Source organism: Nyctibius grandis, chromosome 5 (assembly GCF_013368605.1).
Source record: "Nyctibius grandis isolate bNycGra1 chromosome 5, bNycGra1.pri, whole genome shotgun sequence".
Taxonomy (NCBI): Eukaryota; Metazoa; Chordata; class Aves; order Nyctibiiformes; family Nyctibiidae; genus Nyctibius; species Nyctibius grandis.
The window spans coordinates 77,330,360-77,352,242 of NC_090662.1; the positions used below are offsets into that span (position 1 = coordinate 77,330,360).

At 40.6% G+C, this 21,883-nt stretch overlaps 1 protein-coding gene across 2 annotated transcripts in view; it reads right to left on the reverse strand.

The window, feature by feature from the left end:
* Window positions 1–21,654, reverse strand: part of ANO2 (anoctamin 2) — a 190,218-nt gene extending 168,564 nt beyond the window's left edge. For both annotated transcript variants that reach the window (XM_068400623.1, XM_068400622.1), the window contains exons 1-2: window positions 21,562–21,654; window positions 18,227–18,622 (exon numbers count right to left, since the gene is read on the reverse strand). In XM_068400623.1, coding sequence (XP_068256724.1) covers window positions 18,227–18,622; window positions 21,562–21,582 — 417 coding nt within the window. In that variant the 5' untranslated portion in view covers window positions 21,583–21,654. The remainder of the gene's footprint in view (window positions 1–18,226; window positions 18,623–21,561) is intronic.
* Between the last annotated feature and the right edge of the window lie 229 nt (window positions 21,655–21,883).

The following is a 21,883-nucleotide window of genomic DNA, read 5'->3' on the forward strand; positions in this document are numbered from 1 at the left end:
CTTCAGTAAACATAGCTGTCTCAAGCAAAACTCTGGTCCATTTGCAGGGGGCATCACCAAATCTATCTATTTTATATTGATCACAAGATACTTTTTGTTCTTGGCATGCAGTAGGGAGAGTATTCTGAGACGAGAGACTCAGAGTTACTCTGCAAAACTGGGAGCAAGAAAAACAAACAAGGAAAAAAATTAGTAAATTTAAGCAGTAATTGGCAAACAATAAGAAATTAGCAGACTAAAACATGGCAATAAATTAACTGCATATTTTGGCTTGCTAGAGAAACAATACAGAAAATTGTGTCTTTGCCTTCTATTACTACACATCCATACTTGCATTTATATTACACAAATATTGCATTTGTGGTCAAGGATAATTTAAATGCATTGTAATATCTTTAACCATAAAGTTCTTTGGTCAGATCAAGATCTCATTTACACAAGTTTGAGAGGATAGCACATATTACTGATTCTTTGTACTCCCACTGCAATTTATCTTGGCTACTCTGTTCTGTTTCCTTACACTCAAATGATAATCTTGCTAATACAGGATCCATCTTTTTCTTCTGTGTTTATTCAGAACACACTGGATTCTCATCTGTCATACGCCCCAACAGTAGTATAAATAGCAATAACCACACAGATACAGATCTGGTTATATAACTTTTGCACATGAAGTTAAAACATTAAAAATATAACTTCATCATTCACTATTAAAAATATTGAGTGGGGCTTTTGCCAAAAAATTCCCACATCCACCACAGATAACTGAACAGATGTTTTGGCTGAAACAGGCTTCAACTGGAAGATTCACACATACACAAAATGACCTCTTAATACTGGTAGGATATTATGATTTTAGAGCTTTCTTAAACTTCCTTTCAACAAAGACCATTAACTAAATATTTGCAACATGTGTTAGCTCTTTTCAAATATTTATAGAGATGATTTACAAAAAAAAATACAACTAATTGCAATGCTTCCTTTTGACTAAAAGCACAAACACACATACACAGGTTTATATAACTCTAGAATTCTAAAAAGTGCCTTAATTCCCCTTAAGTCCACATGTTAGTATAGGTATATGTATACAAATGCACAGCATACACACAGGTTTTTTTATATATACCGAAATTAGAAGCCCCTGCTTGAACTTTGACCGTCCAGGGAGACTGCCTTGGCATTCAAACCTTCTCCCCCTGCCCACACCAAAGGAAAAAGCAGCATTTGAGCTTCCTGCAGAGCAGTATGTGAATACAGAGAGTAGCACTAAGAGCAAGTCCTGAGCAGGACCATCATGCTATGTTATTCTCTAAGGCAGCCTCTAGTGGTTCCCTCTCTGTGATCCATCCGAGCACCTCATCTAGCAGGCTCACAACTCACGCAGGCAGTTGGTAGTTTGCCATTTCACATTAATTCAGGCTGGTGTAAGTTACGGAGTTTGTGGTCCCACATTCCTCCCTGCCCCTAGCCATGTGGCTACACACCCACCCCTCCACCCTCTTGAGACAGTAGTCACATTTATATAACTGGAGCGTGAGTTTCTTTAGCCAGATCAGTTCCCTGAAAACTAAACCCTAATTTTAAAGAGCAATTAATTTTCAACTTGATCCACACTTAGAGTGATCAACTCCTGGCGGCACTGCAAAACAGAGGAATGTGCAAGACACATTGCTCAGGGCAGGAAAGAAGAGGGCAGATTCATTGAATTCCTAACTCGGATCAGCCTGTCCCATGCCTTCAAGATGCTTGCAAAAATTAAAACAACAGCAAGAAGAAAAACTTTTGTTTCACTCAACTTTAATGTCCAATTTTTTTGCTTTTGTCTTTTAATTTTTTAAATATCTGGTTTTGAGTAACATTTAGGCAAATCTCTTCTTGAAACGGCATTTTGAAACAGATCAGAAATGCAGTCTATAAAAAAGAATAAAGCAAATTGTGTGTTTTTCCGAAACTTCGGGGTTTTCTCTCTCAAATTATTCTTTGAATTGGTATGAATCCCCAAATACTTCTGATCAATCATAAATGTATTTTTCATTAAAATCTCACTCCAGTACATCTTGTCTGCCTGTAGTTAACATCAATACATCAATGTCTAATCATGATATATTTGCGAAACCCAGCTTTTTAGAGAAAAATTAAATTTACAGAAGTAGTGCACCTTTTGCCATCAACTGAACAAAACAGATTGGTAAGCAACATTTAATAAGTATAAAATTATAAATAATTCAATTGGTATTTATTTATGATTGATAACTGCAGTTTTATAATTTATAAAAAGCAGTCTATAATAAATACAGCTGTTACTGTTACAGGCAAGTGGCAGAATAAAGACACAAATTCGTTGAAGGAAAGAAAGCTGAAAAAGTACAGAGGGTTTGTGCAGGTGAAAAAAAATCATGTTAAGAACAGAAGCTGTGGGAAGCACATTTTCAGTTGTGAGAATTAACTGTAAGGATTAATACAGACATGCTGCTAAAAGAGACAACTTCCCATTTTTCATTCTCTTTCCCCTTCACATGAATGCTTTCATACATTTGAAAACCCATTTGCCAGTGAAAAGAGATTGCATTCAGCTAATTCTCACCTGCACTTTTCTGTTTTTTTCTGTTCAACAATAAAGGACATGAAAACTGGAAACAAAAACTATAAGTAACCCAGACAGTATGCCAGGAAGCACAGGGACAGGAGGTTCTGTCCCCACTAATACCTTCAGACCCATGATAGCTTTTGACTAGTTATGTTTTATTCCTGTCTCTGTCCTCATGTATTTAACCACATGGGAGTAGTACTTACGTTAAGTTCTACTCCTTCTAAAAGTCTGACATTTCGCAACAGTTTTGGCATTGACATGGAGAAAGACACAGGTATGAATCGCAGACACAGGTATGAATTGCAGAGGGATCTCGACAGGCTGGATTGATGGGCCGAGGCCAACTGTATGAGATTCAACAAGGCTAAGTGTCAGGTCCTGCACTTGGGGCACAACAACCCCATGCACCGCTATACGCTTGGGGAAGAGTGGCTGAAAAGCTGCCTGGTGGAAAAGGACCTCGGGGTGTTGATCGATGGCCGGCTGCATATGAACCAGCAGTGTGCCCAGGTGGCCAAGGCGGCCAACAGCATCCTGGCTTGTATCAGAAATAGTGTGGCCAGCAGGACAAGGGAAGTGGTCATCCCCCTGTACTCAGCACTAGTGAGGCTGCACCTTGAATACTGTGTTCAGTTCTGGGCCCCTCGCTACAAGAAAGACATTGAGGTGCTGGAGAGGGGTTGTTTAGCCTGGAGAAAAGGAGGCTCCAGGGAGACCTTATTGCTGTATACAAGTACCTGAAAGGAGGCTGTAGCAAGGAGGGTGTTAATCTCTTCTCCCAGGTAACAAGTGATAGAACAAGAGGAAACGGCCTCAAGTTGCACCAGGGGAGGTTTAGATCGGATATTAGGAAAAATTTCTTCATGGAAAGGGTTATCAAGCAGTGGAACAAGCTGCCCAGGGAGGTGGTGGAGTCACCATCCCTGGAGGTATTTAAAAGACGAGTAGATGTAGTGCTTAGGGTTATTGTTTAGGGATATTGTTTAGTGGTTGACTTGGTAGTGTTAGATTAATGGTTGGACTCGATGATCTTAAAGATCCTTCCCAACCAAAACGATTCTGTGATTCTGTGAATCTTGCCAGATTTTTCAGCTGAGCAGTCAGTTTTCACAAGACAAGTGCTACTACTTTAGGGAACCATAAAGACACAAGCCGCAGGAGCAGTTCACATGCAGGCGGTAACAGCAGCTCCTCGAGCTCCTGTCCTTCCTCTGAACAAGGCAATGGGGATGGGCAGGCAGCTGAAAGCCAGGATGAACTTTATTTTTCAAAGGTGCCTACCCCTTTATACTGATTACATGAGCACATATCCAAATACAGGCACTCATCTTAGATATGGAGAGTACTAGACAATATGAATTTACCCTGTGCTGTTTCTACTTGGAAGAGCACTTAGGTTTGTACTAAGGAAATGGCCTTCTTGCTCTTGCATTCCTTCCAGGGTCCAGGAAGGTTTTCAAGGGTCCAGGCAGCAGGAAGATGCCCACTGCCTCACTTCCTGGATTTGGCTTACAGCTTTTGTAACCGTAGTTCCTTGGCTACACTTTTTATAGTGATTTTTAATTACATTGGAGTGTTCCATAATTATATGCCAAGTATTTTCTTTGACAATTACCACTGACACACATAAGTGAAGGTATATATTTTAGAGCTACCTATTAGCCTTTCGTGGTACTTAAAATTCTACAGCATTAACAAGATAGGTTTTACATTATAATTACATTTACATCTTTTATGAAATAATGGAAATTGATAATTAATTACAAGGAGCACAGTACTTTACTATAGGATATATATACTAATATCAGGAGGGTTACCAATCACTATATTATAAACTACACCTACATTTAATACTAAGATGAGCTGTCTTTAATAACATAAGCCAGCAGGTCTCCTGATTTGTGGGTTTTGTCCTGCCAGGGTATGAGTCTGATAATGCTAATAGAGCATTATGAAGATCTGGAAATTAACAATTTACAGCTGGATCTTGGAGCACTTAAAAACATACTTTGTGCTGACTTTTGTGTGAAGAGACTTGCCTGTTGGTGGCCAAATGTGACACAATGCCCCTAAACCAACAAATACTTTCTAGGAGAGTCACTTCTGAACTGTGGCTCACAGGTGAAAAACAAACTGGGATCCCTTGTGGTACAAACTGTGACTTATTTTGTTACCATGGTGCTCTCAAATGCCTCCTGCAACAGACCAGTTGAAAAGTAAAGCAAGTACTCTAATGAGCAAACTTCAGTGCCTAACTGAAGTTGAGCTTTGCCAGCTTTGGGTGAGCAGTTTAAGGACAGAGTTACTTTAAAACAGGAGAGAATAAGGGAGAAACAAAACTGCAGAGAGAGATACGCAGTCATGAAGTAGAAAGTCCTCACGTACGTAGAAGTCCCCAGATTTTCACAGAGGAATGGATGTCTTGGACATTATGACTTCATGTAGGCCTGTGACTGAGTGATTGCAACTAATGGACAGCAGGGAAGCGTGAAGGACTGACTTCACATAGACCAAAGATACACAGTCATACTGAGGAGTGGCAGGATTGCTACAGGTATAGGATAAGAAGATGAAAGAGCATCATGGACAGAAATGGAGAATCCTGGAAAGAGCAGTGGTCTGTGGTGGATAGGCAAGCAGTCCTGCGGAAGACTGGTGTGAGGATACAGCGGTGGATACACAGAGGCCAGAGACAGGTGAGCAGGTCAAGAACTGGTGAGGTGAAGAAGTTGCCATGCATTGACATGTGAAAGCTGAGCAGTACGACTGGAGGTAGAGAGTGAACATTATCCAGTAAACTCGCAGAGACCTGTGACAAGCAAGTAGGCTTGCCAGAGGTACAGGGCACCGCAGCGTATTGACCTGTCCTGCAAAAGCCTGAAAGTACACCTACATGATAAAGAATATCATATGGAATTTCCTAGGTCCCACTATCCAGAGCGTGGACATTGAAAGGATGCAGTAGCCTTCCAGTGACCTTCCATAGGTACACAATCTTTAGGACGCTACTTTGTCTTGATTACCTAACAGAGTTCAGTGGCAGTTGAACATGTGTAAATGTTAAGAGGCAAGCAAAGAGTGATTATTCAGAGCCTGTAAAATGAAGTATAGAATATGAGTGTTGCAGGAGCACCAGAAGTTTTCAAGACAGGCATCAGGGTTTACAACTTACAAATGAATGAGGATAATGGGAGAAGAGTAAGGCGAGAAAGGGGTAGAAACAATTACACATAAATCCGAAAAACTAAAGATGACCTACAGAACCTGCACTAGAGTTGAAACTTTGTTTCAAAGCATTACAAAAGATAACTAATCCTTCACATCCTGTGGCCAGTTTCAATGGGAGCAGAGTTAGGACTCCAAATGATTTGGGGAAAACTCCTAAGCATAGGATGGGCAGTGATATCCTTCCCCATTTTGAAGGGATTAAGGAAAAATAACAGTAGTTCAAACTAGCACTTTGGAGGTGCCAGCTTGGAGTTCTGCTTAAGTATTTGCAAGACCTTTAATATATTCTCTCTGAGATGCTAGATTTTCTTTGTATTACTAAATTACTCCAGGTAAACCATGACTGAGTTTGGTGGACATGTAGACAAAGCCTGCAGACAAATGCCCCGTCTCCCAGCTGGTAAAGTGATGCCATGACTAAGGAAAGTGCACTGTGCTCCTCTGGAAGAGAAAGATGTTGGTATTCTTCCAGTGTACTCAATGTTGGCACTAACCTACAGAAAGTAATGGCCACCTCTACATTTTCATGAGAATGCTTCTAAGTGGAGTTTTTATATTCCCCCTAGAAAGGTTGCTGTTTCCAAAGAAAAGAAGGAATATCAGTCTACATATCTTCATTTTTTCCCTTAACTACCAGTAGCTCATTCTCTCTCAAATACATTTTGTTCATTTGCTCTACCACTAAACGTCTTATGAAATTCCAAGGTCATCTACCTAACTCCACCTGAAGGATTTCCTTAAAAGTATAATACATAGGTCTCAATACTTTTAGTGAATAAAATAATGCTCTAAAATGATTACAGAGATCAAGGAATTGAAGGGACAAGGCAGCAGTGAACTGATAATTAATTCCTAGATGATAGACCTTGAGTATGGAGCTAAAGCAAACATATCCACCATCTCCATAAATTAAAAAAAAAAAAAAAAAGAAAGAAGAAGCCTCACAAAACCAACAAATAAAAATCCATTCACTTGTTCAAAATAAATAGTCTTGTCTAACTGTTTTGTTTCGGGTGATGAAATCATTGTTACATTAATGCTAACATGGAATAACTGCACAGAAATCAATATCTAGCTCTTACGGGATTTTTTCTTTGGCCTATCACCTTGAGCACATACCAGTACACATAAGGGAGACTTAGTGTGCACACAGTTATCAGCCCTATGTATCAAGAAGAGAATTCATCACAAAGGGTAAATTTTCCGTGCTGTGCATGGGGATTTAGTCACCTAACTCCCATTAACGATAATGGGAATTGAGCAGCCTGTCGCCACTCTGCTAAAATTTTTTCCTCGTTGTTCTATTCAGGCCAAAGTAATTGCTGATCTGGAAAAACAGAAACAAATATGTGACACAGTTTTGGATGATTTGCCTTATCCTATGATTTAAAAGACTTTACAATGACTGGCAAATATACTTCTAGGTGAAAATAATCTGATTACAACCTTCTATATATATATCACTGTTTCCTTTTTTTCAGGATGTAGGCATTAGAAGAACCATGGTTTATACATAGAACCAATCTCAGTTCGACTAAGCTGTAGCTGAAGGTGTTTTCTCCTCCAGAAGTCCCAACCCATGTTAGGTTAAGTGCTTATCAAGCCAAGCCCCTTTGAGGGACAGTCTGCTACAGTAAATAGCCCAGACCACACTGGAGAGAGGGAAGTGACCTTGGTTCTTGCAGCACAACAAAAGCTCTGCCTTCATCTACATAGACCTGGCAGGTCTGAGAGGAACTTCTGTGAGCAGTTTCCTGAAGGCATCATGACACGGTAACAATACAGATGCCATTATGGTAGTATATTATGACAGTATATTGAATTTTTTCTATTTGTTCTTAAAATGGAAAACATAAATGCAACTCTTACTAGATTGAAAAGGCAGCTTCTTGAAACTATTTTTAGAAACATGAAGTACTATACATCCAACAGTTCCCACTGCTAAGAGCAACTAGATGTTCAACATTTTTGAAATTAGAAACAATATTCAGAAGCTGCCATTCAGATACTATCAAACATATTCATTCTTACATTGAAGTAAAATACATCAGGCCTTCAAAAACCTTGTGTGTTTTCAGATTTCTCCTGCGTCCCCTTGAATGACATTGCCACTCTGCAAATCCGTTAATTAAAATTGTATCATGCAGACCAACCCTCACTCCTTTTCACCAAAAAAGTTAGGAAGTGAGATAGTATTTGGTTCCAAATGCTATCTCTGGTGATACAAATAGGTGGAGTTCTCAGGTAGCATGGCATTTGGACAGTAACTTTGTGCCATACTTAAAATGGAGAGGAAAACTGGAGAAGAGTTCAACCGGGGAAGAGTTGTACATCTACTGTTCCCAGTGGCCAAAACAGATCCTTTGACAGCTGGAAAATAAGAGAGCATCCCCAAGCTACAGAAGCTATAAATAACCCCAGTCACCATCAACACAGTCCAAATATAAGCAAAAGCTAGACTCCTTGTCAGCTCCCATACAGACCCAGCACACAGAACCATGCTCTTCACTTCTCCCTCCACTTATATCTTTAAATTCTTGTCATCTTGCAGCAAAAGTGGGTCAGTTAACTAATCCTTCCCTGTATGACAGCTTCCCCCCACTAAATCTGTGCTGATCTACACAAACCACTACCAAGTTGTTGGAGCTCAGCCCCTACAGAGAACTTAGGTCTACAAAGGATTTAAGAAACAGTTTTTCTTGAAGAGGACGTTCTGATTTCTAAGGGAAAATTACTTTTTTGTTTTCTTTAAAAGACCCTTCCACTATCCGTGTTTAACAACTTGAATATGAATCCAGTTTTCATTCCAAAATGCCTCCTTCTCATATACAATATAACATTTTAAAATGTACACACCATAAAATGTCTAGTTGTGCATCTGGAAGGGAATAATTCATTTGCTATAGTGGCTCTCTTCCTGGAGAAATATGCTTGCCTGTCTAGTCATAATGTCACAAGCAACAGACCTTTTAATAACTTAAATTTGGGCAGAATGACACACACAGCCATTAGAGTCATCAGCAAAGCAAGAAGACCTTAAAAGAGTCCGAAACATAAGAAAAGAATCCCACAAGTCTGAGTCATTATTTATGTTACCTTTCCCTGGATCTGCTAAAGGATAGGAAATTCCACCTCCTCACTCCACACATACATGAACAGTTGTTTTTTTCCCATAAGACAGTCCTATCCTTCAAGGACTAATTTTGATAGTCAGATACCCCCCAGTCTATCCTCAAGGACTAATTTCGATAGTCAGATACCCCCCAGTCTATCCTCTGCTGGAATCTGTTCCCAAATCTGAGATAGCAGAAGCTGGTGAATACCACTGCATGGCATTCCCTTGGCACAGGTGCCACTGTACTGTTGGTTGGTTGAGAGGAATTTCCTTTTCATGTTCTTGCAGGGTTTTTTTATTCTTCTTCTCTCTCTCTCTCTGACATTCCAGTTTTAATTTCTAACTCATTCTCTATCCTTGCTGCCAGCTAAGCCATTCGAGAGCATTCATTATCACTTCCATAAAAATGGACTGGATTTTGCTCTGATTTGCAAGCTGAGAAAAAGATAACACTGGACTGATGCTTACTATGACAGTTCAGAAGCTCTGGACAGTGAGGGCTTTTCCATAGCCAATTGCATCAGAGGCCATAACAGAAGTAGCAGAGGTGGAAGATCCCTTTCTAAGAAACCATTCACTGCTTCACTTGAAACTGTTCTTTTGCCCTGCAGTGAGAAGGCATGGCGCCTCTGGTTTGCTCGCCCTGGTTCTGGAAGAAAACGCTATCTCTGCTCAATGGAAGATGTCCCCACTCTCATCTTCCCTAGAGAAAGAAGTGACTCAAGAACAAATCCTGTTCCCTATTTTTTCCATCAACATAAGCAAAATAAATTTGTCTCACATTGTTGTCCTTGTTTCTCATTTTTTGTCTCTGAGACACAGAGTTTTTATACAGAGGACGCCTTTTAATCTGCTTTCATACAGGCCAAAAAGCATAAGGGAAGAACAGAGAGGCACCATCTTATCTACAGTCTTGCATCCACTCCCAGGTAGAATTCTCAATGTCTTTTGCTTACGCAAAGGAGTTGCAGGCAGACCTCCCTGCTTTCCTTTGCATAAGGTGTGAAATCATGACTAGGAAGCAAAGCATCCAAAAAATAACAAAAGCATACAGCAACTATTCAATCAGCAGAAATGCAGAAGTGATCACTCCTTTGGTATCAGAGATACCTGCTAGGCTGTTTGCTGCTATAGACAAAGCAGGCAGTTGCCTGGGGACAGCAAAGCAAAGCAAGTCCCATTTCCCCTAGAAAAGAATCTCTGAAATTCAGGTTTTCTTCCTCTGCCAAAGAATAGGTTGAGATGCATTGGGCAGCAGGTACTGCAGTCGGGGCAGGCCTCACCCAGCACCTGTAGGAGCAGATTCCTCACCCCCATCAACAGCAGCACGATTTCTATCCTTTAAAAGGTCAGAAAAGCAACAAATCCCAGGACTAAAATCCTCAAACTATCTCATATTTTACTACTTTATTTTCATGAAACTACTATTCAAGCTGCACTGGCCTAAACAGCTTACAGAAATTATCACTACTTCAGCCTCCAAGCCTCCTCTGCAGGCACTCTAGCTACTGCAGCGTCATCAGTGCAGTGCCGTATCCCTCAGGGCTTCCTGTATTGCTTTTCAAATTGTCTCCATGGATTTAATTTGCAGATTAAAATTTCTGCTGCAAACAAGATCACTGATAATTAAAAAATGTTTTCATGGATTCAACTGTGAACAAGCCAAGCAGCTGATTTTGTTACTTTTCATCCTTTATCCTACAAGTGCCCAGTTCTCTCCCTGCTATGCCCTAGCAGAAATGTAGAAGCCATTTCTCTGGGCTTCTTGTCTGTCTAGCAGTTTGTAGAAATGGAATTTGTTCCTCCAGCAGGTGACAGAACTCAACACAGGACACAGTGAAATAGAGACACAAATTCGGGAGGCTATTTGCTATTTCTACCAGACAAGTCTGATAGAAACAGCATTATGTAAAAATCTATGTAAAAATAGGATGCTTCTTGCTCAGCTCCCATTGTAAATATCAACAGAATGCACACCCCAAATCTACCACCATCTGAAATTTAAGATATTGATGCCTCCATTTCCCAACCTGCAGATGATTGATGAGATTTATCATTGCTGGTCCAAGAGCTCTATAAATCTTACTGATAATAAATAAGCCCTTTTGGTACATGTCTTCAATTTTCTCTAAATCCCTGGGAAGCCATTTTGACTAAGGTACCTAATAGCTGAGCATTAAGTGTCTGAATGTTAATTAAAATACACAGAGTGAATCTGTCTGACCATTCAGCTATTCAAGTCACAACACAATCATTAAAAACCAGGATTCATAGTATGGACTTTCCAGCTTTGACAGCACAGCCATTCTACCCAGCCACGTGTTATCATGGATCATTATTTTAATACTGATTGAACCACATCTAACTCCCATGGGGCTACTCTAAAATCCTTTCTAAAACAGAGACATAATTTCCTCTTAAATAGTTAATTAACTTGCCAATATTTTCATCACGTCCACTTCACTATCACTGAAAACTTTGCCTTGCCTGTTCAACTTTAATTTTATAAGAGCTGTGTATTACATTTCAGCCCCATATTAGTAACATACAGGAACAGAACATGTTTTAGCTAATTAATGCTCCTGTAACTAGAGTCATTGAAAAATAACCATCAAATATTTATATAATTGGTACACTAAGAGGCCCCCAAAGAAGTATTGCCTTGTTCTCTGAGTGCTGTACTAAGAGAAAGTGAAATACAAAGTCCAAAGACCTGGAGCACAAAAGACTCCAGTCTGCTTCCAATACTACATTACTCTGTATGCGTGCTCATTGGCTTCAGGAGGTGTTCATTAACATGGGTAAAGGTCTTGGATTCGTATTAAATTTCCCTATCCTTTTAAAATTGTTACCTACTATTAAGCTTTCCTCTGCACTTTAGATGAATGAACATTTTGAGACAACTATAACATTCACACTGAGTACCTGCAACATGTCTCACGTGTACTAAGGGCATGAGATGCTTTTCTTGGAATCATCCCCAAATCCCATTGATAGATTTTGGAAAAAGACATCATTTTTTCAGGCTCTTAATTACTACTAAATTAAGCAATATCCATAACTTTTTAAATAAAAGCTGAAATATTTTATACCAAAATAATGTTTTGTCAAGAAAAAAAGGTCTATCCAAATAAATTAAACTCTTGGCCATTGGGATTCCACTTTTTCACAATGAAAAGTATTAGCATTAAAATAAGCCACGTGTGACATATATGTGATGTTAGAGAATATAGCGGACCCAAGGAAACAACTCATATAGCAAGCCTTCTTCCACTGGCAAATGGGGAGCACCTTAGTGTGACAAAACAGTGCAATTTAATCCCATGGATAAATCCGGCTGCAGCACTATAAGCTTTTCTTTGGTTCAGGTTAGGGAAAGGGTTGGTTGGTTGGTTTGGCCCTGGAGGTTGCTTGGGTTTGGGGTTTTTTTGGAAGGTTGGTTTGTTTGTTTGTTTTGGCTTTTAGGTTTGGTGAGGTTTTCTCACAAAAATTCAAAAACATGCCTTGGAATATCAAGCAGAAAAATCCAGTCACAACCACCATCATCAGTAGTGTTCTTATCAACAGTACTGTGTAAGCTGATACATTGAGGACCTTAAGGACTTCCTTGCCTCAAAGCATAATGTAGCCAACAGAGTTGAAACGAACATCCTCAAAACTGTGTTAGCTCAAAAATTCAAGTTAGATGAGCTTCTTCGAGGGTAATTTACACTTGGTTTTAAAATTGTCATCATCTTCCCGTTAAAAGACATCTTCATCTCCTAAATGCTATTTAGCAAAGTACATTTCATTTCCAATGTGCTCGAAAATGATCCTACTTTGTCAGAATGCCAAGGTGCATCTCCTGTGTCTTCTTATTCTATTCCTACTATGCTTTGCCATACATAATACTAATTGAATACAGTACATGTTGTCATTAAAGAAGCAGTACAACTCAAATTTAAGTGAAGTACTGGTGCTCCATGTTAGGTGAAATATAACAATCAGTTTCCCCAAGAACAAAAAAAAAAAAAAAAAGAAGAAAAATCAACCCCAAGAACTGCCTGTAATGTCAATGATATTTATTGCCCTTCCTGGGAATCAAGGTGGAATATTTGAGGGTACTCTTAAGTTGGCCCTGTCTCAGGCAATTCTTCGTGTATCATCTGATGTAAAATTTGACTTGTGCCATTAGCATTAAACAGGGTTTATTTTGAGGCAACAGTCATGGCTTTGGCAACTAGCTCACAAGGGTAAATGTGACCTGCTGGCATTCCTTTACAGTTTACAAAGACATGCCAAAGAATCTGGGTTCTGGTATGGACATCTTGGAAAAAAAGAGTTTTACTGTACTTATAACTGTTACTTTGAAGCAGGGGAAGCAAATCCTGCAAATGCTTAACACTATGCAGATTGGCATCAGTGTTTAGAGGATCTGTATTAATCGGGTCTATAGTCATCACTATGTAATATTGTAAAATACAAGGTAGTTAATTCTACATACACATGCAAGCCTCAGCACCAGGCTTATTTTATCTAACTTCGTAGATGGGTCAAACAGGCCAAGTCACGGACGCAAACATCATTATTTTTACTCATAGCAAACTATGCAAAACAGTAGTTCTATGTTGCTATGCTGTAGTCATCAGATGTGAATAGGCAGTTTCCTCTTCTGTCCTATTCTTTCCACCAAATATCACTTCCACATAACCCTAAATTTTGCTAATTCAGTTGTTTTCATGAGTACAGGCTACACTGGACCACCCAAATATTTTGATTTGAAGAGAAGATAATCAGCCAAAGACCTCCTTAAACTTGATCTGCCACTTGTGGTCCCTGACACACAGAACATCAAGATTGAAAGTTGATAGTGGCAGTATTTGTTATAACACATGAATACATGCTGTGGATCAGGTATGACTTTACTAGGGAGCATGGTAAGAAGGTTGTAAAATCTCATTACGACCATCCGTCATTATGGGTACTCAATGTCACATTAGAGAGAAAAAAGTTGTAACATTCAACTTCAAGCCCATTGCCTTCAATGTACACTCTGTCTTGGACATGAAAAATAATATCTCAGTTTAGAAACAGAAAAACAAAAAAAAACCCAAGAAGTTTATATTAAGAAAGAACAAAGTTTCTCTAGAGGGAAACAATAACAAATGATAGAAAGTTATAAGGAAGTTGAAAACTAATCAAAAATTCCTTGACTGACAAATAATAACTGGGTGGATATGGAGACAGATCATAATCTTGCCTGTTTTCCACATATTCAAAAAAGAGTAATACTCCTCTCTCCACATACAAATTATGTATCTTTATTTATTTTCTTGTCTCTGTTCTTTTACATAATGAATTGACAATGCGAATGGGAAAGGTGTTTGCCCCTAGTTATTCAGCATATAACAACCATATTAATATCATATGTTAACAAATATATTAACATCATGGAAATTCCCACTTTTTCAAAAATATAGTTGTAGAGATAAAGATTTTTAAATTGTCATAATGTGACACTTCCTGACGTCTAAATAGTTTTAGCCTGAAAAGCAGCTTCTAGAGGAACTCCAGTATCTTGTGAGGTTAGTAGACTGAGTAGCCCAATGCAAAAGATGCTGTGCTTAGTTCATTTAGGTTAATCAAGCTTACAGTCTTTACAAAGTAAGGTTAACTGAGATCGTAGACTAAGCAACTTTCCAGTCACAAGGAGAGAGATGCCCTTAGAAGTCACTAAATGCTGAATCAGCTGTATTACTCAGTGAATATATCCTTCATGACTCCCCTAAATCAGTAAAAAGAGGACAATGGCTTGATCCCTTTTTTATTCTTTTTTTTTTTTGCGGGGTGGTGGTGGTGGTGGTGTTTTGGGTTTTTTTGGTTTTTTTATTCAAGCAATGAGGTTAACAAGAACCAGAACTACATAGGCCCTATCAAAAATACTTTTTTTAGCTGTATGGCTACTATAGGCCACATAGAAAGGACAGTGCAGTTCATTGATGACCACAGACACAGCAGATGATACCCTTTTTCCCTCTTCCTTTCTATTGCTACTCCTTCAAGTAAAAACTGATGCTGTTTCAGGAAAGAGATTGTGTTCAGGATATCCTATCACAGAATCACAGAATGTTAGGGATTGGAAGGGACCTCGAAAGATCATCTAGTCCAATCCCCCTGCCGGAGCAGAATTACCTAGATCATATCACACAGGAACGCATCCAGGTGGGTTTTGAATGTCTCCAGAGAAAGAGACTCCACAACCTCTCTGGGCAGCCTGTTCCAGTGTTCGGTTACCCTCACCGTAAAGAAGTTTTTCCTCATAGTTATGTGGAACCTCCTGTGTTCCATCTTGCACCCGTTGCCCCTTGTCCTGTCAAGGGATGTCACTGAGAAGAGCCTGGCTCCATCCTCATGACACTTGCCCTTTACATATTTGTAAACATTAATGAGGTCACCCCTCAGTCTCCTCTTCTCCAAGCTAAAGAGACCCAGCTCCCTCAGCCTATCCTCATATTCTTAAACTAATATTTCTCTTTGCAAGACCGTATGCAGGTGACATAAGGTAGAGAAACCAAGGCCTGCTCTAACCCAAGGGTCTAAAAGTGGAATCCCTTGTACAGAAGGTGCAGCATGGAGGACTGCTTTGAGATACCTTTGCAGCCAGCCCTCTGAGCAGCAGAACAGACTCATCTTAGGACCTGGTCCAGAATATATGGCAAGAGTGAGATATGTATTAGAGAATGTCTCAACTTCCAATATTACTATATGAAAAAGATCCACTTGTTATACTAGCAGTGAAACAAAAAAAAAACCAAACATGCATGTTCAGTGAAAACCACTAGAAATGCAGTAGTTAAAAGTCCACTCTGTTATACACCAAAACCACAGTATCCTGTGATTAAGACTGTTCTGAGTTTAACAAACTTAGGACTAAAACCAGAAGTTGTTCTCATATCAGCTCAACACACAATTTTAATTAACGTACAAGGCCAGCTGTACCCTTCACATGTATTGTGGTGCCTGGTCAGCAAGTTCCATGAAATTCACAGCAAGATAACAAAGAGAGCAGCTTCAGCATGTTTTAACAGGAATTAACTAACAGGAGGAAAAAAACCCAAAAACCAACAGTGAAGTGAGAAAAAGAAAAGGAAGTAAAAGCCACATGTCTTGGCCAGGGAATAAAAAGGATAATGCATAGACCCTTCCAGTTTCTCAGGAGATTCTGGAGGGAAAAACACTTTCCTATTTTGATTAGACAGATTGTGTGTCTGGGAGGGAGGGAGGGGAGAGGGGAGTGCCTACGTACATGCACATATACAGATAGAAAAGTAATGGGATTGCATTTTTTGTCATTTTCAATATGTATATAAATTTTTCCCATAAAAGAACTGTTCATCAAGTAATTTCCTCAGAACTTTCCAGTTCATTTACAAAAAGCCTTTTCCTCTTCAGAAGGAAAACTGTGACAAATATTTTTTTCTTGATCACATCTCTATGACATCTTTTATTACTTTGCATGTTATTTAAGAGTGCACGTCATCACTTGGAAGGGGTCCGAACCAGAATTTGAATCCAGCTGGACTTCAGGTAAGTAATGAGTCGAATAATCAAATCCAAATCTCCTGCTAGACTTTTCAGGTTCTGATGAAATTCAGAACTGAAAGAAGCCTCCAAAAACAGATGGTATCATGGGGTTTATGCAATTTGGTTATAAAAATCATAGCAGTGAGATAGTCATGTGTTAGCAGTATTGAACCTTAACCCCAATGCTTAGCATAAAAGAATCAGGATCTGAGATCACTTTTTTCTGTTCAGTGCAAGGATGGCTCAGCCAGGCTGTGCAGTGAAATACAACCCATAGCCACCTGCAACTCAGCAAACTGAGCAAGGAAAACGTTGAGAGTCAAAAGGCCTTCCTATTTCTTTCTATTCCTGCCAGTGATTTAACGTGTGTATGCTATGCCAAGTCAGCTAGACTCAAATTTTCAGGTGCAATCTGCAATTTGGTCCACGTTTTGTAAGTGTTGACTGGTTGCACTGAAAGCAATACGAGCTGTAACTTCTCAGCACCTCTGAAAAGAAGCCTTAAGTTTCATAAATTTGGTGTTGAAAAAAATAGAGCACCTAAAATTGGAACCCAGCAGGGAATTCCCTTCAACAGATATAAATATTCATGGTTTTCAAAGAGGTCCAGAGGGACAGTACAGAGCCCAGTGCATCAACATGGGATTTGGAAGACCTGTGCTCAGTTGACCAACTGGCTGCAGTCAAGTAACCTAACCACAGCTCCCAGCTGATACGACCATAGCACTATCCAACATCATGGACATGTGGTGAGAATAAATACATTAAAGGCTGGGAGGTTCTCCTGTTGCAGCATAGGAGCTGTTCATTTTGTGGGTGGAATGAAGAAATGACACAAAACTTATGTACGGCTGAGAAGAAAGCTGAGTCACATTAAAAATCACCTAGTTATTCTGAGGAAATATGAAATGTCCTCACAGCGTTTGTATTCCAGAAAATTACTTAAAAGAGCCTTTCTTCATTTTAACAATATTAAAATGTAAACACTATTTTTTTGTAAGAAAAGTGTGTTCACTGCTTGCCATAAGAACATTTAGATAAAGAAATATGTTTTCTACTGAAGTAAGATTGAAATTGCTACTCAATAGCACATCAAACAACAATAACAATCATGTATTTCCCAAGCAGTAAGAACCAAGCAACACAGAAACACTCCTCCCATCTTCTTGGCTTCACACCATATTTTAGGCATGTATACAACAGCTTGTACAACATATTTCTGCAGATCCCTAATTGGGGGTTGCTGTAGCGGCAGCATTTGACCCAGGGGTGTTCAGTACTGAACTACTGCTCAGCAGTAACAAGTTGTCTTCAGGATTAGCTCCTCAGGCTGTTCATGAGACGTACCTCCAGGACATCCTACACTTGCTGCAGCTGCAGAAGGGATAGTGGGGGAGTCAGCGAGGTTGTGTTAGAAGGAAAGTGGCACATATTCTTGTTTTTAAGAGATGGCACAGGTGTGATTTGCCTCTCGGTTAATATTATTGCAGGGCAAGAATGAAGGCAGGCTGGGCTGGGCCCTAACACATGGCCACAGACGGGCTCCTGGGCTCCCTGCCAGCAGGGATAGCGAGCAGCCATGCTCCAGGCACCCAGTCACTGCCGGGCTGCCCTGCCAGCATGGCCCGGCCATGGTTACACCCTGCACATATAGCCACCTCCAACACCAAAGTGGTCATTACCTGTCAGGGCACCCGGTGCTGTGTGTGAGGAGCAAGTCTCCCCCTTACCTCAGGGTCTTTCTCTATCTCCAGCCCCGCTTCCACGAGGCTGCGTTCGTACTCCTCCCGCTGTAGCCGCTTCTTCTCCTCCAGGGCATCCAGCGGGCTGAGCTCAATCACCTCTGCCCCTGGATGCTCCTGCAGGGCACGCTGGCCGCCATCCTGCCGCTGCGTGGGCTCCTTATGGCCCTTCCCACTTGCTCCGTTCAAAACCAGGGCCGAGGAGGCAGATCCGTGCGTCGGCTCTGGTGAGCCTGCACCGGGCGGGTGCCGAGAGAGGTGTTTTCGGTAGTGGTAGGCTAACACGTAGTCGACCTTTCTCTTGCTGTCCCTGAAATGCATGCCGCTCGGGGACGCCTTGTCCGCAGCCCCTTGTTGCGTCCCATCCAGGTAATTGTTTATAATCTGGGAAAGAAACACATGAGTCTCACAGACAAGAAAGCTAAAGAGCCCAAGAAGAAGGCAGGCCCGGGGTCTATCCCCCAACAAGCACGTAATGCTGCGCAAAGTCAAAATTGGAGGTCAGCCAGGGCTAGGTATGACCTACAAACATGCACTCTGCAGACCAGATTAAGTCACGCTGAGCTCCTCCGACCGTAAACAAATGAGAGTGGCTAAAGATAGCGGCTTTATCCCAACACATGGGATACCTACCTGACGGACACGTACGGAGACACGCAACAACACTGTATGTCTCTCCTGCACATACACAGACCATACAGAAGAAGACACCTGCAGTTTGAAATAGGACTGAGGAGTGGGAATAAGGATCATGTTATAGATTGGGATATAAGAAAGGATGTGCTGTGGAGGAAAGCTGAGCAGGGGAGGGAAGCAAAAAACCTACATGTGGGAAGAAAGGGAAGAAACTGATCTGAGCCAGAACAGGAGAAGGATACTCAGCATAGTACAAGGGCAAGTAGTAGGGTCGGACAGAAATGCTTTGGAAAATACCAGGTATTAGAGCCCTGTGGATGGCTAGCAATGCTAGCTGACCTGTATTTTAACATATTATGAAAAGACAATGTAACTGACCAGTAACACTGCAAAAGAAAATCAATTACTAAAATCATTCAAATCGCCTACATTGTGCTCAGTCACCCCCTTGCATCATCCGTGCCTCCTCATCTCCACTCTCTGAACCCTTCTGGGGTGAAGCTGCTCCAGCGATAACCGCTGCCATTGCACCTCAGCCTAGACAGCAATTCTGCGGCACCTGTGTTGAACTCTGATACCAAATGTAAGGCATTTACTTTCACTTCTCACTCACTATGATAGCCCATATATTTTCCAAAACTGTTACCAACCACCATTTCCAGCTCAATGCTGTATCTTAAAACCCTTCATGGAGCTCTCTAGTGCTCTTACCAACCCTCCAGTGACTGGGGAAAGAAATACAAGCAAACAAATAGGGTCAACATCATCCAAATCAATCAGCCCATAACCTAATTCTAGACATTTATGGTTCCCATAGGTGGCTATACAAGCAAAATCTTGACAGGTACCAGTTACAGATTCCTTTCTCTCCCTATGTCCCCTTCCATTACATGCACTGGAAGCCCTGAATGCAAAGTTAACCAAGCATACTGTACAACAATTTTCTCATTTGTTACCACAACATGAATTTTTGAAGGTATTATATAAATGTACATATTATTATATACCCAAACATCTCCCAGATTCTTGTTTTTCATTGCTGTGCTTTACTTAGTGTCCCATAATGTAGCTTTCAGTCACCATATCACTAAATAAATCTTGGTTTTATATGCATACTATATCCTTCATTCTTTCACAAAATTATCACCAAATAATCTGTTCTGCACATTACACTTATCACACACTTTATGTATAAAGTGTACATATAGTCCCTTTAGGCATATCTAAACTTACATTCAGCACTAAGTTCTGGCAGAATATAAAACTGCTTGGGAGACAGCATTTTATTGCAATTCCCCATTTCCTAGTTAGATACATTTTCATGTAGTACTCACAGGCAGTCCATGCAAACCTCCTGGATCCATCTTTGCCACAGCGAAGAAAAACCCGTTCCAGATTTCTAGTCTCCCTTACAGAGAGTTTCACGCTATACAGCGCAGAATTAATGATGTCACCACTGCCAGGCCACTGACAGAACCCAATGCATAAGCTGACGCTAGAGAAGATGAGCTCTAAGCATCCTCTCCTCCCTTACTGGTGAGTGTGGGCAGAAATGAGAAGCACAAACAAAACGCGGGAGAGGGAACAAGAAGGTTGCGGAACATGAAAAGTCACTAAGAGGTTTTCCTGTTTATTACCTGTGCGTAGCCAGCTGCCACATCCCAGCCACCTGAGAGAGCACCATAGCAACATTTGATGTTGCTGGAGTTACACAGAATAAAAGGATGAGGAGATACAACAATACCTCTCTCTCCCTCCCTCTCTGTTGACTCTTTTCCTCGCTCTCGGCAGCAAAGTGCCATCCCCATTATTATGAGTGTCTATTGCACAGAAAACAAAACAAAATTCATACAGATTTCAGTAAGGACATGTTCTGGCCCTAACTTTCCACTGCTTTTCTCACCATGTGACATCCTGGCACAAGAAGACCTTATTAGGGAACAAAAATAAGTTGCAATTTGCAAAACCTCACTGAAGGAACTATCTCTTCCCCTTTCACCATCTTTGTAAAAGTCAGAATCAGTGATTTGAATTACCATCATCAGTCCCACATTCATTGCTTTTGACATTTCCAAGACAAGTAGCCAGCACACCAAGCAATAAGAAAATGGGAAGGCAGGATTGGCATTTCATGACATTTTTATTCTAGTCTAATAGCCAATATATCACTACAAACATATCCTGAAGGCTCTCTCCTCTAACAACAGCTCTGCTCTGAAGACCACAGCCACACTACCCTTCCAGCTTCCAATCCAGCCCACAGTAACACCTGGGTATTTGCTGGCCCAAGGTTTGCACAGAGATAGCCAATTTAGTCATCAACCTGTAGATCTTTTCCTGCACTAGGGGTAATAACAATCCCCCTACTCCTGCTCTGAAGGATTTTGGCTAAAGTAAATAATTAAGAAAAGCTTGGTGAGATTACTACAGTAGCAATTAGTTCTTGCTGTACACTAAGAGAACCTACTGGACTACAGTAGCAATTAGTTCTTGCTGTACACTAAGAGAACCTACTGGACTACTTAAGGCTGTAGTATCAGTTTACTTGCACAGTCACTTTTCCCAGTACAGCAAGGATTTGCCTAACACACAGGAGGAGTGCACCATGCTCTGCTCACCCTACTTCAAGCCTCTTTCTCATCTCAAAGGCATTAGAGGTAAGTCAATGAACATAAAATCCTACTTACAGAACTGCTGAAGGACTCCATACAGCTCGGTGCTTCAAAAGCTCCATTGGTCCTGCTGCTGTGCAAGGAAGTCCGGTTTTGAGGAACTGTGAGGTATTTGCTGTTGTATGCTGAAACAGAGTCCCTTGCAGATTTTGCTGATTTTGCTGTCTTCTGCCCGTTCAGACTTGGGTGTGAGGAGGCTATAGGAAAGTCTGAGAATAAGAGATAAGTATTGTTATATAAAGCAGGTTTTGTGCATGTAGTTTCCTAAAGGAATGGGAAATACTGCAGTTAATAGACACTATTCAACTTCAGATGCTGTGCTTCAGCAAATGGAGAG